The sequence below is a fragment of the Ornithorhynchus anatinus genome, chromosome 1 (assembly GCF_004115215.2).
Source record: "Ornithorhynchus anatinus isolate Pmale09 chromosome 1, mOrnAna1.pri.v4, whole genome shotgun sequence".
In the NCBI taxonomy this organism is placed as follows: Eukaryota; Metazoa; Chordata; class Mammalia; order Monotremata; family Ornithorhynchidae; genus Ornithorhynchus; species Ornithorhynchus anatinus.
In genome coordinates, this window is record NC_041728.1 from 170,180,012 (window position 1) to 170,195,786 (window position 15,775).

Sequence of the window (15,775 nt, forward strand, 5' to 3'; positions counted from 1 at the left end):
CTAGCCTAGGTAGAAATGCTTCAAACTGTGCATCAAGAAAAGAGTTTGGTATAAAGAAAGAACACATAGTAAGCGCTCAATAAATACTATTGAGTATTGAATAAACATAACATCCCAAGTCCCATTAGAAAGTAGTAAAGGGCAATCTGATGGACTGGGATTGGTTTCTGGCATCCTGGAAAATTTTCCACTGGCGTTCCACGTGTGTGCAGGGCAATCCCGAGTTCTGCAGAGGTCTGCTGTCCAGTTTGTGAATTATTCAGACTTGGCTCTGCTCCCTTGTCCCTCTAACTTTCCTTTTGAATTCTGACAGCCTTCATGAGTGCTGTTCACCAGAGTGCAGGTAGGGAGGAGGAGATAACACCCCTTCACTTGTTACTCAGCAGCAGCTCTGGTCAACGGTTTAATAGGGGAGAAGGTTGAGACCACTTGCTAGATTGTAAATTCTGAGCAGATTTCAGTATTCCACGCGTTCCCCTATCGCCAAGGGTGCTTATGGAGGAATCGAAGGTAGTGGATGAATCACTCAGCATATTCTTGCGGAAAATCAGGCTTTTTTCTCCCTTTCTGTGGATACTGAAGAGTTAGCTGTAGACCTCAGCGTCATTTCGCTGGGATTTGTGTCAGGGAGATAATCATATAGACTCTCTTTCAAAACTGTCTTTTATAAAAGTTCTCCGTTTTGGAAGCTGAACAGAGTGATAGTGATTCATCTTGCGCCTGCGCCTTTTCAGCTCTCTTTAAAAAGGAAAGCTGGGTTTCTCTGACTAACTAGAGTCCTGGTTGTGTTGTTTGCAAATTATGGAAAATGAAAAGTAAAGTGAGTGAGTAGAAAGCTTTGGACAAATTTTATGTGTGCAAAAAAAACCCAAAAACATTTTCAGGATTGGTCATGAGTACTCAGTAAAATAGGAACTAAGTTCAGTGATCATTATTTTGAAAACCAGAAGTATTTTTTTTTAATTATTCGAATTAGGACACAGTTATGTTCAACCAGTTCTTCAGCCAGAGCAGATATTTTCATTACACCTTTTGGCTGGAACGTTATTAGGGAATTTAATCTGTTCGACACAAACCTGTTTAGTTCGAGAGTGGCATTGGAAGAAACATTTTGTGCACATACACACAGCACTGGAACAGATGGTTAAGACAGCATGAGTTTTCCATAATGCTGGGTTGTGTAGAAACACAACCTCTGGGTTATAGGAGAACTGGGTGTAATTGTAAAAATTGCTCTTTTTTTCTTTTTTTTGGCTTTGAAATCGAAACCTCTGGAATGGTTCTTCTGCCTTTATAATTTTGAAGTGATTGCTTTTCGCTTCGTATTCTTTTTTACTCAGACTAAAAAGAAATCTCTTATAGTTCCTTTGTCAGAGGAACTCAGAATGGTCTCTTCCTGTTCTATTTTATATATGCCTTTCTCAAGGAGACGAAATTTAATAATAATAATAATAATATTTGTGGTACTCGTGAAGTGCTGACTATGTGCCAGGCACTGTACTAACTGCTGGGGTGGATACAAGCAAAGCGGTCTGGACACAGTCCCTGTCCCACCTGTTCCCGTCTCAATCCCATTTTACAGCTAAGGAGACTGAGGCACAGAGAAGTTAAATGATGTGTCCAAGGACACACGGCAGACAAGTGGCAGAGCCGGGATTAGAACCCAGGTCCTTCTGACTCCCACGCCCGTGGTCTATCCATTCGGCCAAACCGCTTCTGTATACATCATTCCTTCATTCAGGAAACTCAGTGCTCTGTTAGCGTTCCCTTTTACAGGTACCTTCTCAAGGACAGCATCCATTTTACAGCTTGATTCCATTGTATTATACTTTCCCAAGCACTTAGTACAGCGCTCTAGACTGTAGGTTCCTGGTGGGCAGGGAATGTATGTGTTATATTGTCTACCAAACGCTTAATACAGTGCTCTGCCCACAGTAAGTGCTCAATAAATTTGATCAATCGATGATTGCTCTGCACAGGTTAAGCGCTTAATAAATACCACTGATTGATGATTGGATTGTTTATCCAGGACAGGATTCAAAGATATGGAAAACCTCAGATTAAACAACCTTTACAGAGCCACTCTGTACCTGCTGATTGGGGAATAGAATCACGGTTCTTGATTCCTTTTATTGTGCTCTTCCTAAATGATAGTTCAGTAAGAGCAGGTGGACACGTTTCACTGATGCATCCTGAGAGTCGGGAACGTAAATCCATGCTGGAATATTTTATCCAGGGAAGCAGCATGGGCTAGTGGTTAGAGCCAAGGCCTGGGAGTCTTCCTATCCCGGCACCGCCACTCGTCTGCTGCGTGACCTTGGGCAAGTCAGCACTTCTCTGGGCCTCGGTTACCTCAGCTGTAAAATGAGGATTAAGACGCGAGCCCCGGGTGGGTCAAGGGACTGTGTCCAACCTGATTAGCTTGTGTATCTACCGCAGCGCTTAGAACAGTGCTTGACACATAGTAAGCGCTCTACAAATGTCATAATAATAATAATAATAATAATAATCCAGGAATCCCCCTCCTCACCTGAGGTGTGCTGAGGCTAACACACCTGGATAACATGGATAACACAGGGTCATTTTTACCAGAATATGTTTTACAAACAAGAAGGCGCTTCAGAAACGCTTTCGTGCCCCTTTCATCCTTCGGTCTTGGGTTATTTAATTTGTAGAAGTGAATTTGTGGAAATTTTTTTTCTGTTCTTTTAAATAATCATTTTAGTAAATGTCTCTGGCAGAAATTGTGATTCCTCCCTTCGGTGTCCTCCAGCGGGGAAAAAAATTCCAGCTATTTCTTATACGTTTCAGACATTGCCTTGTTTGGTTCGGATGTGTAGCAAGGAGAGATTGCTGGAGGAGCGAGTAGAAGGTGCCGAAACGCTCGCCTATCTGATCGAGCCGGATGTCGAACTGCAAAGAATCGCCAGCATTACAGATCACCTTATCGCCATGCTTGCGGATTACTTCAAGTATCCCAGTTCGGTCAGCGCCATCACAGATATCAAAAGGGTACGTTTTCAGTTAGTTGTGAAAACCCGTGATTTCAGCCCCATGTTAGCCGCTAGAGCCCCTGACTTTTGTATTAGAATCGCACCTCTCTGAGTCCCCCGTGTTTTTGTCGTTGGCGACCTTTTAAAGTCCAAATCTCAGCCATTCTTACAAAGCAAGTATCCAGGGAGGCAAGAAAGAGCAGCCTCCTTCCTCCTCTCCCTCTCAACCCCCAACCGCCCTATACCCCGACAATAGAAAGGCAAAGGAAAGATGCGAAACCCGTCAGAGACCCCTTGGAAACCGCTAGGCGTTTCCTAGGTTTCAAAATACCCTCCCGAGTCTGCTCCTCAGGTAGCTTCGGTATCGGTTCTTTCGAACACTAACCGCGAGTGTCGTCCTCGAGCCGATTCAGGCACTCCATCAATCTTTCCTCTCACTAGCTCGACCACGACTTAAAGCACGCTCACGAACTGCGCCAGGCCGCCTTCAAGCTCTATGCCTCTCTCGGAGCAAACGACGAAGACATCCGGAAGAAGGTGAGTCTGGGAGAGGGGCGTCCCCCAGTCCTGACAGCCAGCAGGCAGGGAGTGACATCAACCTGAAAGTCACGGTGAAGAGCATTAACAGTGACTCTTTGAATATAATAAAGCAGAGGGACTAAAAGCATAATTGAAGAATGAATGGGACGCGGATTTGTTTTGGTTTTTTTGTTGTCGGTGGTGGTGGTTTTGTTTTTAGAAACACAGTGTGGCATGAACGTGTCGGAATGACAAATAACCGGTGTGCTTCTCTGTTAACGTTAATATGGATCGTTCTGTTGCGCATCTCCTGCATGTGTTCCAGTGAAATCTAATCTAGCACTGTGAAGCGTCGGACACCTTGACAAACGAAACACTAGTATTGTAAATGTTATTTATGGAATACTTTCTTTCTGCCGCCTCTGAGAAACTCAAATTTCCTATTGTATATTGTTCTTCGATATGTGGCCTGGTCATGTTTGGATTTTTGGCAACTGTGCAAGTTTTGTGTGAATAAAAGCTTTGTGGAATAATGATTTGATGGTATAGTAAGTGGTCCCCTGAATTTTCAAGCTCCTGAAACGGTCTTCAGTGGTTCAGCACTTTTCCACGTTGTCCCGTGGCCTAGTCAAACTCCGGCTCCGCTTTCCGATCTCTAGTTCAAAAGCAAATCCAAGCAAGCAGTCGAGTGCCGGCGGCCCCACGAGTCAAAACACCCCTGTGGCCGGGGCGTCCGAAGGAGCTCTCTGGTATACCGGGGAATAGGGCGGAGAGTTGGGGCCTTAGGGTCACCAGCCAGTAAGTCCGAGTGCTCTTGTCCGTTCATCTTCAGCCGTCCCCAGAACCGGGCATTCCAGTTACAAACTTGGTTGTTTGTATTGTTGGCATTATCCCTCTCCGCAAAGACGCACCGTGAGAAAGTGACCCCGGGCCTAAAATGGAAGGGCCGCAAAGCGGGGTCCCGCCACCCCGGAAAGTGCTGGCAAAAAAGGCTTTGCGGAGCCGGTGAATTCTCAAGAGCCAGCCTGGCAAGGAAACAGTGATTTAATCTGGCAGTCGGATTTATTGAGCACTCACTTTGTGCAGAGCACTGGATTAGGCGCTTGAGAGAGTGCAGTTTAGCGATATAATAGGCAGATTCCTTGCCCACAACAAAGAGTCAGACGGGTGAATGGGTTTTTACAGTGACCACAGAAAAAGCATGACTAGCATGCTATAGGACATGATTTGTGCGTTCTCATTGCATCCCAGTAAGATGTTTCGATCATAGAGCGACTGCGGTAAGTAGCTCTGAAAATCGGTTTTACATCTCCAGACTCCATAGACGAAACCATTCCTTCAGGTCCTGCTCACTCCAAAATGTTGCCCTGACTCTATCTCGGAAAATGACTTTATAGTCTTGGCCATGAACTTTTCCGGGTGGCCCAAGCATATGATTCTATTTTGTCGAGAGACCCGGGAGCTTTCGAAGCAGCGGGAGAAGCCGTTTGTGAGAAGCGGCATGGCCTAGTGGTTAGAACACGGGCCTGAGCGTCAGAAGGGCCTGACGCTGCCACTCGTCTGCTGTGTGACCTTGGGCAAGTCACTTAACCTCTCTGGGCCTCAGTGACCTCATTTGTAAAATGGGGATTAAGACTGTCCAAACTGATTGTCTTGTCTACTCTAGCGCTTAGCACAGTGCCTGGCGCATAGGAAAGCGCTGAATAAATACGATTTTTTTAAAAAAAAGCTTCCCTGAATGCTCCTGTGTAGGGTAAAAGCAACAACCGCAAAAACCAAATGCAACTCATCACTTTACTCTCATCCCGGATGCTTTACAATATCGGTTGCCTGCAAATTGTTTAACATTCAAACATCCTACCGCTTTTCATAAAGACTGTCTGGAGTTCAGACAGTTTCTGGAGTTCAGGTATTTTGCTAATGTCATTTTAAATGGACCCGAGTTCCCTAAATGATGGTGATAATACTTTAAAGAGGCTGGTGTAATAGGCTTTTAGGATCCCGGGAGACATATTTTTGTCAAATGAATCCAAATTCACTGAGCCTTTTAAGAAAAGTGTCTGAGCTAAAAGGAGACAGATCAAGGTTAAAAATAGAATGTTTTTGTGTGTATTTTGTGTACTTTTTGTTTTCCAATAAAATGCTATTTTTGAATTGTTGACTTAATTTGTACTATGTTTTGCATTTTTAATTGCAATATATAGTGGTTTAATCAGTTGTTTTTTCAAAATACATGTGTGTCTTTTCTCCATCTTTCTGAATTAGACTATCTCCGTGAACATATCTGTAGAAATAAAGCATAAATTATAGTGATGAATTGTTGTTATGCTGTGCTGAATAGCGTGGGGTCGTCTTACGTACCCTAGGGTAGGGAAAGAAAATTAACTTTAGCAGAAACTGCACATGAAGGTGGTAGTTGAATTTAGTGTGCAGTTTGGTTTTCCTATGTGGCGATAAAAGCTTTGTAGGTTAATTAAAACCTGCATCATCGTGTCAGAAAACCAGTTTTGTAAATCATGGATTTAAGGTTAAGATATGACTGAAACGAAACTCCTCGCTGATGTGGGGAGGGAGGGGAGAGGGAACTGGAGGAGCCCGGAAGGTGTTAAGATTTTTAAATCTTGTGCAGGCCATTCAGTGCTAAAAGTTATCTGTAAAGCCTTCCCCTCACTTTCCATGAAGATAAACATCTCAGTAATACAGAGTAACTACAGACAAATGTTATGTAACAGAAAATCAAAAAGAACTTCTCTGGTGAGGAGAGAGAACCTTTTGAAATTCTAAGAGCAGTAGAGCTTTTTAAATTTTATGTAGAAGACACTGAATAACAACTGCTTTTTTTCCAAGCGTTCACTTCTGTTAATGCTACTTCGTGGATAGATTTGGTTTTGCGATATCTGTAACGTAGTTCTGCTTCACATTTGTGCCTCTGACTGTATTTGATTTTACGCGTAGGTTGCGGAAACTAAATGGTTTGCCCGGTTTTATTTTAAAATGTTCATATTCATTATGTTGCAGGTCTGAAACACCCATGGTGATTGAATTTGCTCTGGGTGTTTTGAAAGGTTATGTAAATATTAATCCCAAATTGATCCAACGTCTGGCCTTAAGGACAGTTGAAAAAAATTCATATTTTGATTGCTCTAAAGTCTCCGTGACTGTTTTGGTATCGTAATTGAAATGGATAGCGATTCTCCTAGAATAAATAATTTAGTTTCTATTCCTAAACAAGAGGCTGAGATCGATAGTTTTTCTGTCCTGCCAGAATCGTCTTCAGAGCCGGTTGGGAAAGGTTTACAAATCGGCAGTGTAGTCTACTCACTGGAAGGGCAACCCTAAATCCAACTGGACATGTAGAGTTTGCCCCAATCTTCGGTCATTGACTTGTTTGAATAATAGGTTGTTATAGGAAACCAAATGGAAGATCAGTTGAGTTTCTGTTGGTCCTCAATGGACAAAAATTCAGACTTCTTTCCTTGTAAACTGTGATCCAGCCCGCGGCGTCTGTGAAAGTGGGTAAACATTGAAAGAATATTTTTGTTCTCCCCCTACCCTTTTGGTGCCTGTTTAAGCGGGAGAGAGCGTGAATAGAAAAGTAGAAGGAAAATGGAGGCATATTTCTGCTAGCTTCCTTTTCCCCACTCAGGCTAGGAAAGGGGCAAGTAAAATGATATCAGTGTTGCTGGTTGAACTCTTTGTTGCGTGAACCTTCCTCCCTGTGTATTAACTTTTGGCTACTTATAGAACTCTCTTGCAGAAAAGACAATAAAGGATAAGTAGGAAAAGGAAATTGAGGGGATTTGCAGAGGAAGGAGATTAGGAGCGGAAATGGCTTAAAGGATTTTCTGGTCCACTTTAACTCGTGCAGTTGGGAAAGGTCGTTAAGCCGAGTTTAGTACAGTCCTTTGCACCCAGGAGCTGTTCAATCAGTGCCGTTACTACTGATCTAAGTCATATCAGGTAGACAATATTTCTAAGTGACTACGTTGGTTCTTTCAGGTCTGCTCTGGATCATCACATTCCTCACGTTTATTCTGTTTGATTTGTTTCTTTTAGGTTTCATATTTATCGATGTATTTTGCTTCCCAGGAGGTTAAATTCCTTTTCCTCCTAGGCTGGTTTTAGGTCCCCCGTCGCCACTGGAATGAAATGGGATTGTTAATACTTGTTACTAACATGTTGTCATTTTCCTTTAAGAGCACATTGCTCTTTTTGTGAAATGCTGCTCCCTTAGATGGGGAAGACAAAGAAGGCAAGGGTGAGGAGGTCAAACAGCGTAAACCTCTGTTATCGAAAATAAATATGTCTCCCCTGTTGCGTGCCCGTCCTACCAAAAGTGTCGTTTTTCTGAAATCCGAGCTTATCCTAAATGCACCTGTTCCCTGCTCTGCTGGTATCGTGAGGCTTATTTACGTTTTGTAATCTAAAGTCATCTGCGAGCCTTCAGTACCTTGGAAAAATTTAGGGCTGTTTTTTCTTGAGGGTGGGATGATGGCATTCTACTATAGAAAATGCTTGACAAATAGTTTGTGTGGCGAGAGCTCTTCTGACAAGATCTTCCGTTTCAGCTTGTCTCTTTGTTAACCAAGTGAAGTTCTATTTTCTGTATGCCACTGAACTCTGAATGTTGGTTATCTTCTTTCTTTGTAGACAAAGTTGATTTAAAAAGAGAACAAAATGTAGAAATTCAGAATCCCTCTTCCTCAAAGTGTTTCTCCAGGCAAATGCATTTCTCTGGTTTAGCTTGAATGTTATTAGGTCCACCAGCTAGAATTATTGAGTTTTTATGCCGTTTCTTTAGCCTTGAAATTATTGTACTATTTTCTGGTTCTAGATGAACGTATTACCTGAAGTTCTAACTTGGTGTGGTTTTTGGCCTTTGGTCAAAATATTCAGATAATTTTAAAACAAATTAATCTTGTGATATCCATAGTAGGTAAGTATTTTAGATGAGTTTTCAGAGCACAGTTAGATTTTGTCACCTGTAATGCTGGGACTCTGACTTTGACCTTGCAGTTATTCAAAAGAAGTGAAAACGGTAGTATTATAGGGATAAGGTAGACATTTCTGAAAGGACGATTAAATTCAGATGTAAGGATGGGCCACTATGCAGTTTATGGTCAAGGGCCCAGATGTTCTCCAAACCATTCAGATTTTGCGGTTTTGCGGTTTTCCTACCGTCTTGGCTGTTGAGGTTGCCGTTTAATTAGTACTTAATAAAATACCTAAGAAATATCTAGACCTTGGATGCAAGAATAGCCTTTGCCCCCATTCCAGTGACGTGCAGTTGACATTATAATCTCAGAGAGTTCTTTGAAGCTGAAAATGTTAATGACTTGGTAGTTAAGAGGGTTGGGACCTTGTGCCATTTGGAAATATGATTGTGGACATTTTCATTGAACAGATAAGGGGGCTGTAGATTATTTGATATGCAGTGTCAGACAATGCTTTTTACAAAAATTCCTCAGTGAGAATATTGACTGCTGTGCTATGTCAGAGGGGCAGTCTCCTAGCTTGAATCCGATCCCTAGAGACTGTGAGCAAGAGGAGCCCTGACAAGACGGTGCTTCTTTTTCTTAGAGCTGGGGCCTTCTGCCTGATGGGATTGTGATGGTATCCTACCCCTTGCCCCAGCGGGACATCTGAGAGAGACACGGTCAGAGCGCCTAGTGGCCGCAACATTTGCCTGACCATCACACCTCCTTCTTTAGAGCACTAAGTTCCAGTTTTTATAACTGCATTCAAATTTTTTTTAAAAATCCTATTTGTCTTTTGCTCTGTGTGATTCCCAGGTATTTTCTCCTTTGTCCATAACTTGGGATCCTCCTCAATGAACTATCACCCAGGGTGTAAAAGCCTCATGGGAAGGAATCATACTGGAGAGATCACCCTTTTCTTCCCTCTTCCAGGTGAGGGGCCAGGAGGTCTAAACGATCTGTGGTACTGGCAGAAGTTGGATCAGCGGGCGGAACAAGGGGGTAGCCGAAGGTGTGTACAATACCCTTTGCTGGCTCCTCCTTGGGGAGCTGGCCCCTCTGGCCAACGACCACCCTCATGTGCAGGTATTGAGAGCAGGTATTGAATCCCCGTTTTACAGATCAGGAGACAGAGGCCCAGCGAAGTTAAATGATTCCGCAGGCCAGGGGCAGAGCTGGGATTAAAACCCAGGTCCTCTGACTCTCAAAGCCATAGTTTTTCCATTAGGCCACGCTGCTCCTCAACAGTCCAGAGATGGATGAAAACATTTCTAGTCCTGACATCAAATAGCAGTGAATCCAAAGGCACTTAGAGCTCATTATGGCTTTAAATTTAGGCAACAGTTTCCTTTTCGGCTGGAAGTTTTGCATCAGGATAAATCCTCGCATCTTTTGAAATCCTTTTTCAGATGCTTGCGTCTTCAATAGTTCTGTCAGGAGTAGAATTTTTGCCATCTAGACTCTATCCAGATTCCGTAGTGCAGGCAGGCATTAGGACAACAGGGGTGAAGGTGAAATAAAGGGTTTGCAACTTGCCGTCTGTATAACTTTCATATTAATGACCTGCCAGAGTCTCTAATTGTGGTTTTATTTGGGAAATGTTTCACATTGACCATGTGAAGCTCAGTGATGGGGTAAAATCGCAAGAGATTCTCAACTATCGCTGGCAGGTTTAGTTAGTCCTCTACTTATGGCATTTTGAGTTGAGAAGATCGGCACTTACATCAGCCTCTCTTTTCAGCTTTCCATCGCTTTCGACGTTATTTACGATTCCCTCCTCCCTCCAGTCTCTGATTCTGGTGGTTCAGGCTGTCAGAGGACGGGGAGTGTGCAGGAGTTAGGGGAAAATTTAAAAACCTGGCGGAAAGAGGGGAAATGTTTAAAGAGAGTGGTGGGTGGGGTGGGAGATGGAAGAGTTGGAGAGGCCGGGGAGGAGGTAAGCTTGTTGTTGGAAGGAAATGTATCTGCTTGTTTTTGTATCGTACTCTCCCAAGTGCTTAGTACAGCGCTCTGCACACAGTCTGCGCTCAGTAAGTACGATTAAGTGATCGAACAACTGGTGAGGCCAGGCGGAATCAGTAAAATGGATGTGTCAACCTTACGTGGGACTCGGCCTGCTGGCCTCACTTCTCTTCCCCAGCCTGTCTTGCTCTGTCCACCTGAGGAAGTAAAATAATAATATAATGACAATAATAATAATAATGGTATTTGTTAAGTGCTTGTACCAGGCACTGTACTTTAGAGCACTGAGGTGTTTACGAGCAAATTGAGTTGTACACAGCCTCGGTCCCATGTGGAACTCAGTCTCAGTCCCCATTTTACAGATGAGGGACCGAGGCCCAGAGAAGTGAAGTGACCTGCGCAAGGTCACACAGCAGACAAGTGGCGGAGCCGGGATCAGAACCCATGACCTTTTGACTCCCAGGCCCATGCTCTACCCACGACGCCATGCTACTTCTCAAATACACAACCACTCTATTGTGGTATCTCTCCGGCTCAATATAAATAATTAGTATAGCCATAAGTACTCTTCTGTGGGGTACCAAATCTGGGTAATTCTGATAAAATTGATTAGCCGACCTTAGTTCTGAATCTAGCCCTCTGTTTTTACATTGGCCCCACAAGAAGATTGCTTGTGACATTTAGCGTTTCGACTTGATGCAGTTTCAAGGAACAAATTATACCACAAGTCCGAGGACTGCCTGTGTGGTCTAGTTATTTTAAAGCACTGGGGAGTGAGAGATGATGTGCTCATCATCTTTGTGAAAGCATGTGGAAATGTCTAAATCAGATCAACGCATACAATGTTAAAATGAAATTTGATGACCCTGCCTAAGGGAATTGCCACTCGGTTAAGGAACATTATGGTGGATGGATCGATTTTAAAACAGTTCTTGCAGCTTATAGATTTGAGTGATGGAAAAGGGATCAGCTAAAGAGCATAGTCTCCTTTTCAGCTGGGTTGGATCAGTTTAAATTGGGAAAAGCAATAGCTTCCTCTCGTACTTGGGTAGTTAAGACAAAAATAAATAACCTTTGCATCTCACCAAGTTTGGGGAATGGAGATCAGGAAAGGATAGAAATATAAGAGTGCGCCCATGTTGTAGCCATTGTGTATTTCACTGTTGCTTAGAGCTGCCCCGGATTTTGCATTTATACTCCAGCACTACGTGAAAAAAGGCAGCGGATGTGTTTCTTCTAATGGGTCATTGGATGGAATAAGAGAAAGTAAACTTTTGAATCAGTGATGGAATAACTACTTCTTTATTATGGAACAGTGAAAATTAATAAACCTTCTCAGAGGAGGAAGGATGCTGTTTATGCCTCTTCGTGTGGGTCAGATGGACGGGAACTAATCTCTCTAACGATCATTTTTGTTTCATTTTTTTCTTAAAGACTCTCCTAGACTGTTGCAAGAGGACACGCACACACTTCTGTGGTCTTTGTGATAGCTTAATGCTTGCTCTAATTGACCTCTTAAAACCCTAGCCAACTTTTTTGCCTGTCATTCGATATGAGGTTTTGTAAAATTCAAGCCATCAGAAGGTAGTTCTTTCTGATGAGCTGCCCGGGTTGACCACAAGGGAAATGATCTGGGTCTCTGAGTCTAAGGTAAAAACAGAACAAAATTTAAAAACAAACAAACAACAAACTCTTGTGAGATGCAGTATTGAAAATCGTAATAGAGTCGGTTTTAAAAAGGAGAGAAATGCTAGCATTTGCAAGCAATAAATAGGTTGTCAACTCCATGTTGTTATTTATGCCCCATTAACCTTTTTCTCCAGATCATTGAGACTGAAAATATGATGGACCGAATTGTGAATGGCTTGTCTGAGTCTAGTATCAAGGTGCGGTTAGCTGCAGTCAGGTATGAGCTTTAATGGTCTGAATAAAATCCTTTGCAGTCTGTATAACTCCGGTTCTTTACTGGGCCTTCATGAAGCAAGCTAAGTAACCAAATTACTTGCTTAAAATCACACGCATTTGAACTGACGAAATGCAGTCTGTAAATCTTTTAAACATCTGAGCCGAATCCACCCTCAAAAGTACATGCAGTCATTCTGAAGTACTTAAATATTGCCAAAACGCTTTTGTGTTTGCAGTCTGTAAACGCTTATGAAGTCCCAAACCTTAGGCGTTTGGACAGGAAGGGCGAAAGCATTCGATGGGCCTAATTTTGGTTGTTCTTTGTAGATGTTTGCACAGTTTGTCCAGGTCTGTGCAGCAGCTCCGAACCAGCTTCCAGGATCACGCCGTGTGGAAGCCCTTAATGAAGGTGAGAGGAAGACAGTGGCTGTCGCGGTGGCCTGCGTGCGGTCGTGTGTTGTGATTCCTCCATTCCTCGTAGTCAGACATTTTTCGGGCTCGTTCGTTGGCCATTCGTCTTTACCGAGCACATAACGATGTGCAGAGCACTGTACAATAGACACGTTCCCTGCCTGCGGCGAGCTTACAGTCTGACGTGTCAGCTTCCTCCCACACACTTTAGCACAGTGTATTGCCCCTAGGCGATGCTCAAACACAGTTATTCCTAACGCTACTACGGATGGAATTAATAGAGCCGTAGCGGCCGTTACCTCTCTCCGCTGTGGCTTTTTATTTTGAAGCGACATTTTGAATTGTTATGGCCTAAAAACTTGCATTGTAATCCTACTCTCCCAAGCACTTGGAACAGTGGTCTGCACACAGTAAGCACTCGATAAAGATCGGTGGATTGATCGTGAAAGGTCGTCTGTGGTATCGATGCTTCTCAATAAGTACAAATTGAGCTTAGAATTTATGGGAAGGGAGGCTTTAAATGTTCTGGCTCTCTGTACTCCCATCCTCAGTCAGAATTCGGTGCTTTCAGGGGCACACTGAGATGTGGGTCTCTTTTTTTTCTAAAATGTTAGGAAAAAGGCAAAAAAGAACATACGACTTGCCGTTCTGGATGCATCCAGATCATGTCCGTCTCGGGGACCGATGGTGATGGCTTGTGAGTGATTGATTTAAACCAGTGGTCTTCAGGCTAAAAGGATCATGGCACATTTCCCCAACTTTTGTCTGACTCTGTAGAGGCCCAATCAATCTAGCGTGGCTTAGAGGATAGAGTACGGGTCTAGGAGTGAGAGAGTTCTAACCCTGGCTCTGCCACTTGTCTGCTTTGACCTTGGGCAAGTCGCTTCACTGCTCCGTTCCTCAGTTCCCTCATCTGTAAAAAAAAAAACGAGGCAAAGACCATGAGCCCCTTCTGGGACATGGACTACGTCCAGCCTGATTACCTTGTATCTAGGAAAGTGCCCGGCACATAGTTAGTGTTTCACAAATACCATTAAAAAAAAGGGGGGGCCTGAGAGTCAGAGGACCTGGGTTCTATTCCCAGCTCTGCCACTTACCCGCTGTGTGACAGTACACATTTCACTTCTCTGTGCCTCAGTTCCCTCATCTGCCAAATGGGGATTCAATAGCTGTGCTTCTTCCTACTTAGACTGTGAGCCCCATATGGCACCCGATGATCTTTTCTCTATCCCAGCGCCTGGTACAGTACTTGGCACATGACACTTAACGAATACCACAATTAGCATTATTTCCATTCCCTTTCTCTCCACCCCGGAACAACTCATTCCGCAATACCCACCGGGATCTAGCTTGCTCCTGAAATATCCCGGATGAGTGTAGAGGTCTGTCTTAAATAAGAGACGTGAGATGTCCTGACCCCAGAATAACAGGCAGCGCCTTATAACCCCAGTGTCTATTCCTGCATCCCACCCCTGTTTTACCTCAGAAAACTCTGAAATACCCAGAGTATCCTCTTGCTTAGCATCGTTCCTTCTGGGTGGTTTCCACAAGCAGAAACTGTGTCCGTAATGGTCTTATCAAGTGGCTCTATTTTACAGCGTTAGTCTTTTGCCTTACTCAAATGTTTTCTCTGTTAAATTGACATCTGCATTCAGAATATTTCACCAGATGGTTGCCAGTCAAACCTACTCACTATAAAAATCCTGGGGAAAATTTGAAATGAAGAGCCACACATCATGAACTAATTCTACTTCTTGCTGTTTTTTGAAGTTGAAAATTTACATGCCTACTTTAGCAGGGAATTCAGTATGTCAACTAATGATAGTAATGCTTTGTTTGCGTTTAAGTAGTGCTTTGCAAGGTCCTTTCATGCCCATTTTCTCCATGAAGATAAAAGCCACCCAAGAATTTCAGGGCAATAAAAACGTCACTGTTTGTAAAGATGGATTTGAATTTTACACCAGGAAATCATAATGTCAGCCCAAGATATTTTTTAGTAGAGTTACTAAATGTAAGCACCTTTATTTTTGAGATTTAATAACTAGCTGTGCTTTTTTTTAAGATTTAGCAACAGCCGCTAAGAAAAGGGGGGTGGGGAGATGTGTTATTTGCATGTAAATGTCATCTTGATATAGTGTTCTCACTTAGCTCAAATGCTATTGAATGCTTTGATTTCTTGGTTGAGGCTGGGTTGAGCAAAGATGCAGTGAAAAGGTTGTCCTCTATTAACTGTCTGATTTTTCAAATCAATGCTTTCTTATGTCTGCTGACACAACAGTGGTTCTAGACTGAGAGCTCAATGTGGGCAGGGAATGTGTCTGTTCTGTTGTCTTCTCCCAAGCACGTAGTGCAATGCTCAGCACACAGTAAGCGCTCAGTTATTACAATCAACTGAGCCTCTCAGATGGCTGCCTGCTTTATGGTGCAGTATTTAAATAATGTACCCGAGTTTTCTTATAAAGTGTCTAACTTCATGTAGTTTAACTAAAAGCTTAAAGAAAAAAAATTGGATGCATTTCCTAATGTGAAATTTTTGATCTTCAGTTAATATGCCTTTTACCTGGGAGTGATGTTTGTCAAGGCTAGCTACACTTTGAAAAATTAAGAAAATAGTATAAGTATAATAATAATTTCGTTGCCTTGAACTTGGTATAGAGTTCTGCTCAGATAGGCATTGAATAAATACCACTGGCTGATTGAGTAACCTTTTCCTCCAGTTGTCCAACGGAGGAGTAATACCTGCCTGTCAAGGGTGTTGAGGTGTTTATTATCATCACTGCCATCATTTGACACTAATTGTCCTTATATTGCTTACTGCAGTTGTTTAGTACCTGAAAGGTTCCAGATAAAGCAATCAGTGGAATTTAATGCATTGTACTAAGCACTTGGGATACAGTAGAGTTGGCAGATGCAATCTGTGCCCACAAGGAGCTTACGAGACTGGGGGGGATATTACTTATGATATTAGTTAAGTGCTTATTATGTGCGACATGTTATTACTATTATTTT

General features: G+C 42.9%; 1 protein-coding gene across 6 annotated transcripts in view; it reads left to right on the forward strand.

The window, feature by feature from the left end:
* The window catches only part of ARMC8 (armadillo repeat containing 8), a 98,698-nt gene that overhangs the window by 55,554 nt on the left and 27,369 nt on the right, over nt 1-15,775 (forward strand). For all 6 annotated transcript variants that reach the window (XM_029068116.2, XM_029068090.2, XM_029068105.2 and 3 more), the window contains 4 exons: nt 2,812-3,012; nt 3,435-3,530; nt 12,274-12,356; nt 12,683-12,764. In XM_029068116.2, the coding sequence (XP_028923949.1) occupies nt 2,812-3,012; nt 3,435-3,530; nt 12,274-12,356; nt 12,683-12,764 (462 nt within the window). The remainder of the gene's footprint in view (nt 1-2,811; nt 3,013-3,434; nt 3,531-12,273; nt 12,357-12,682; nt 12,765-15,775) is intronic.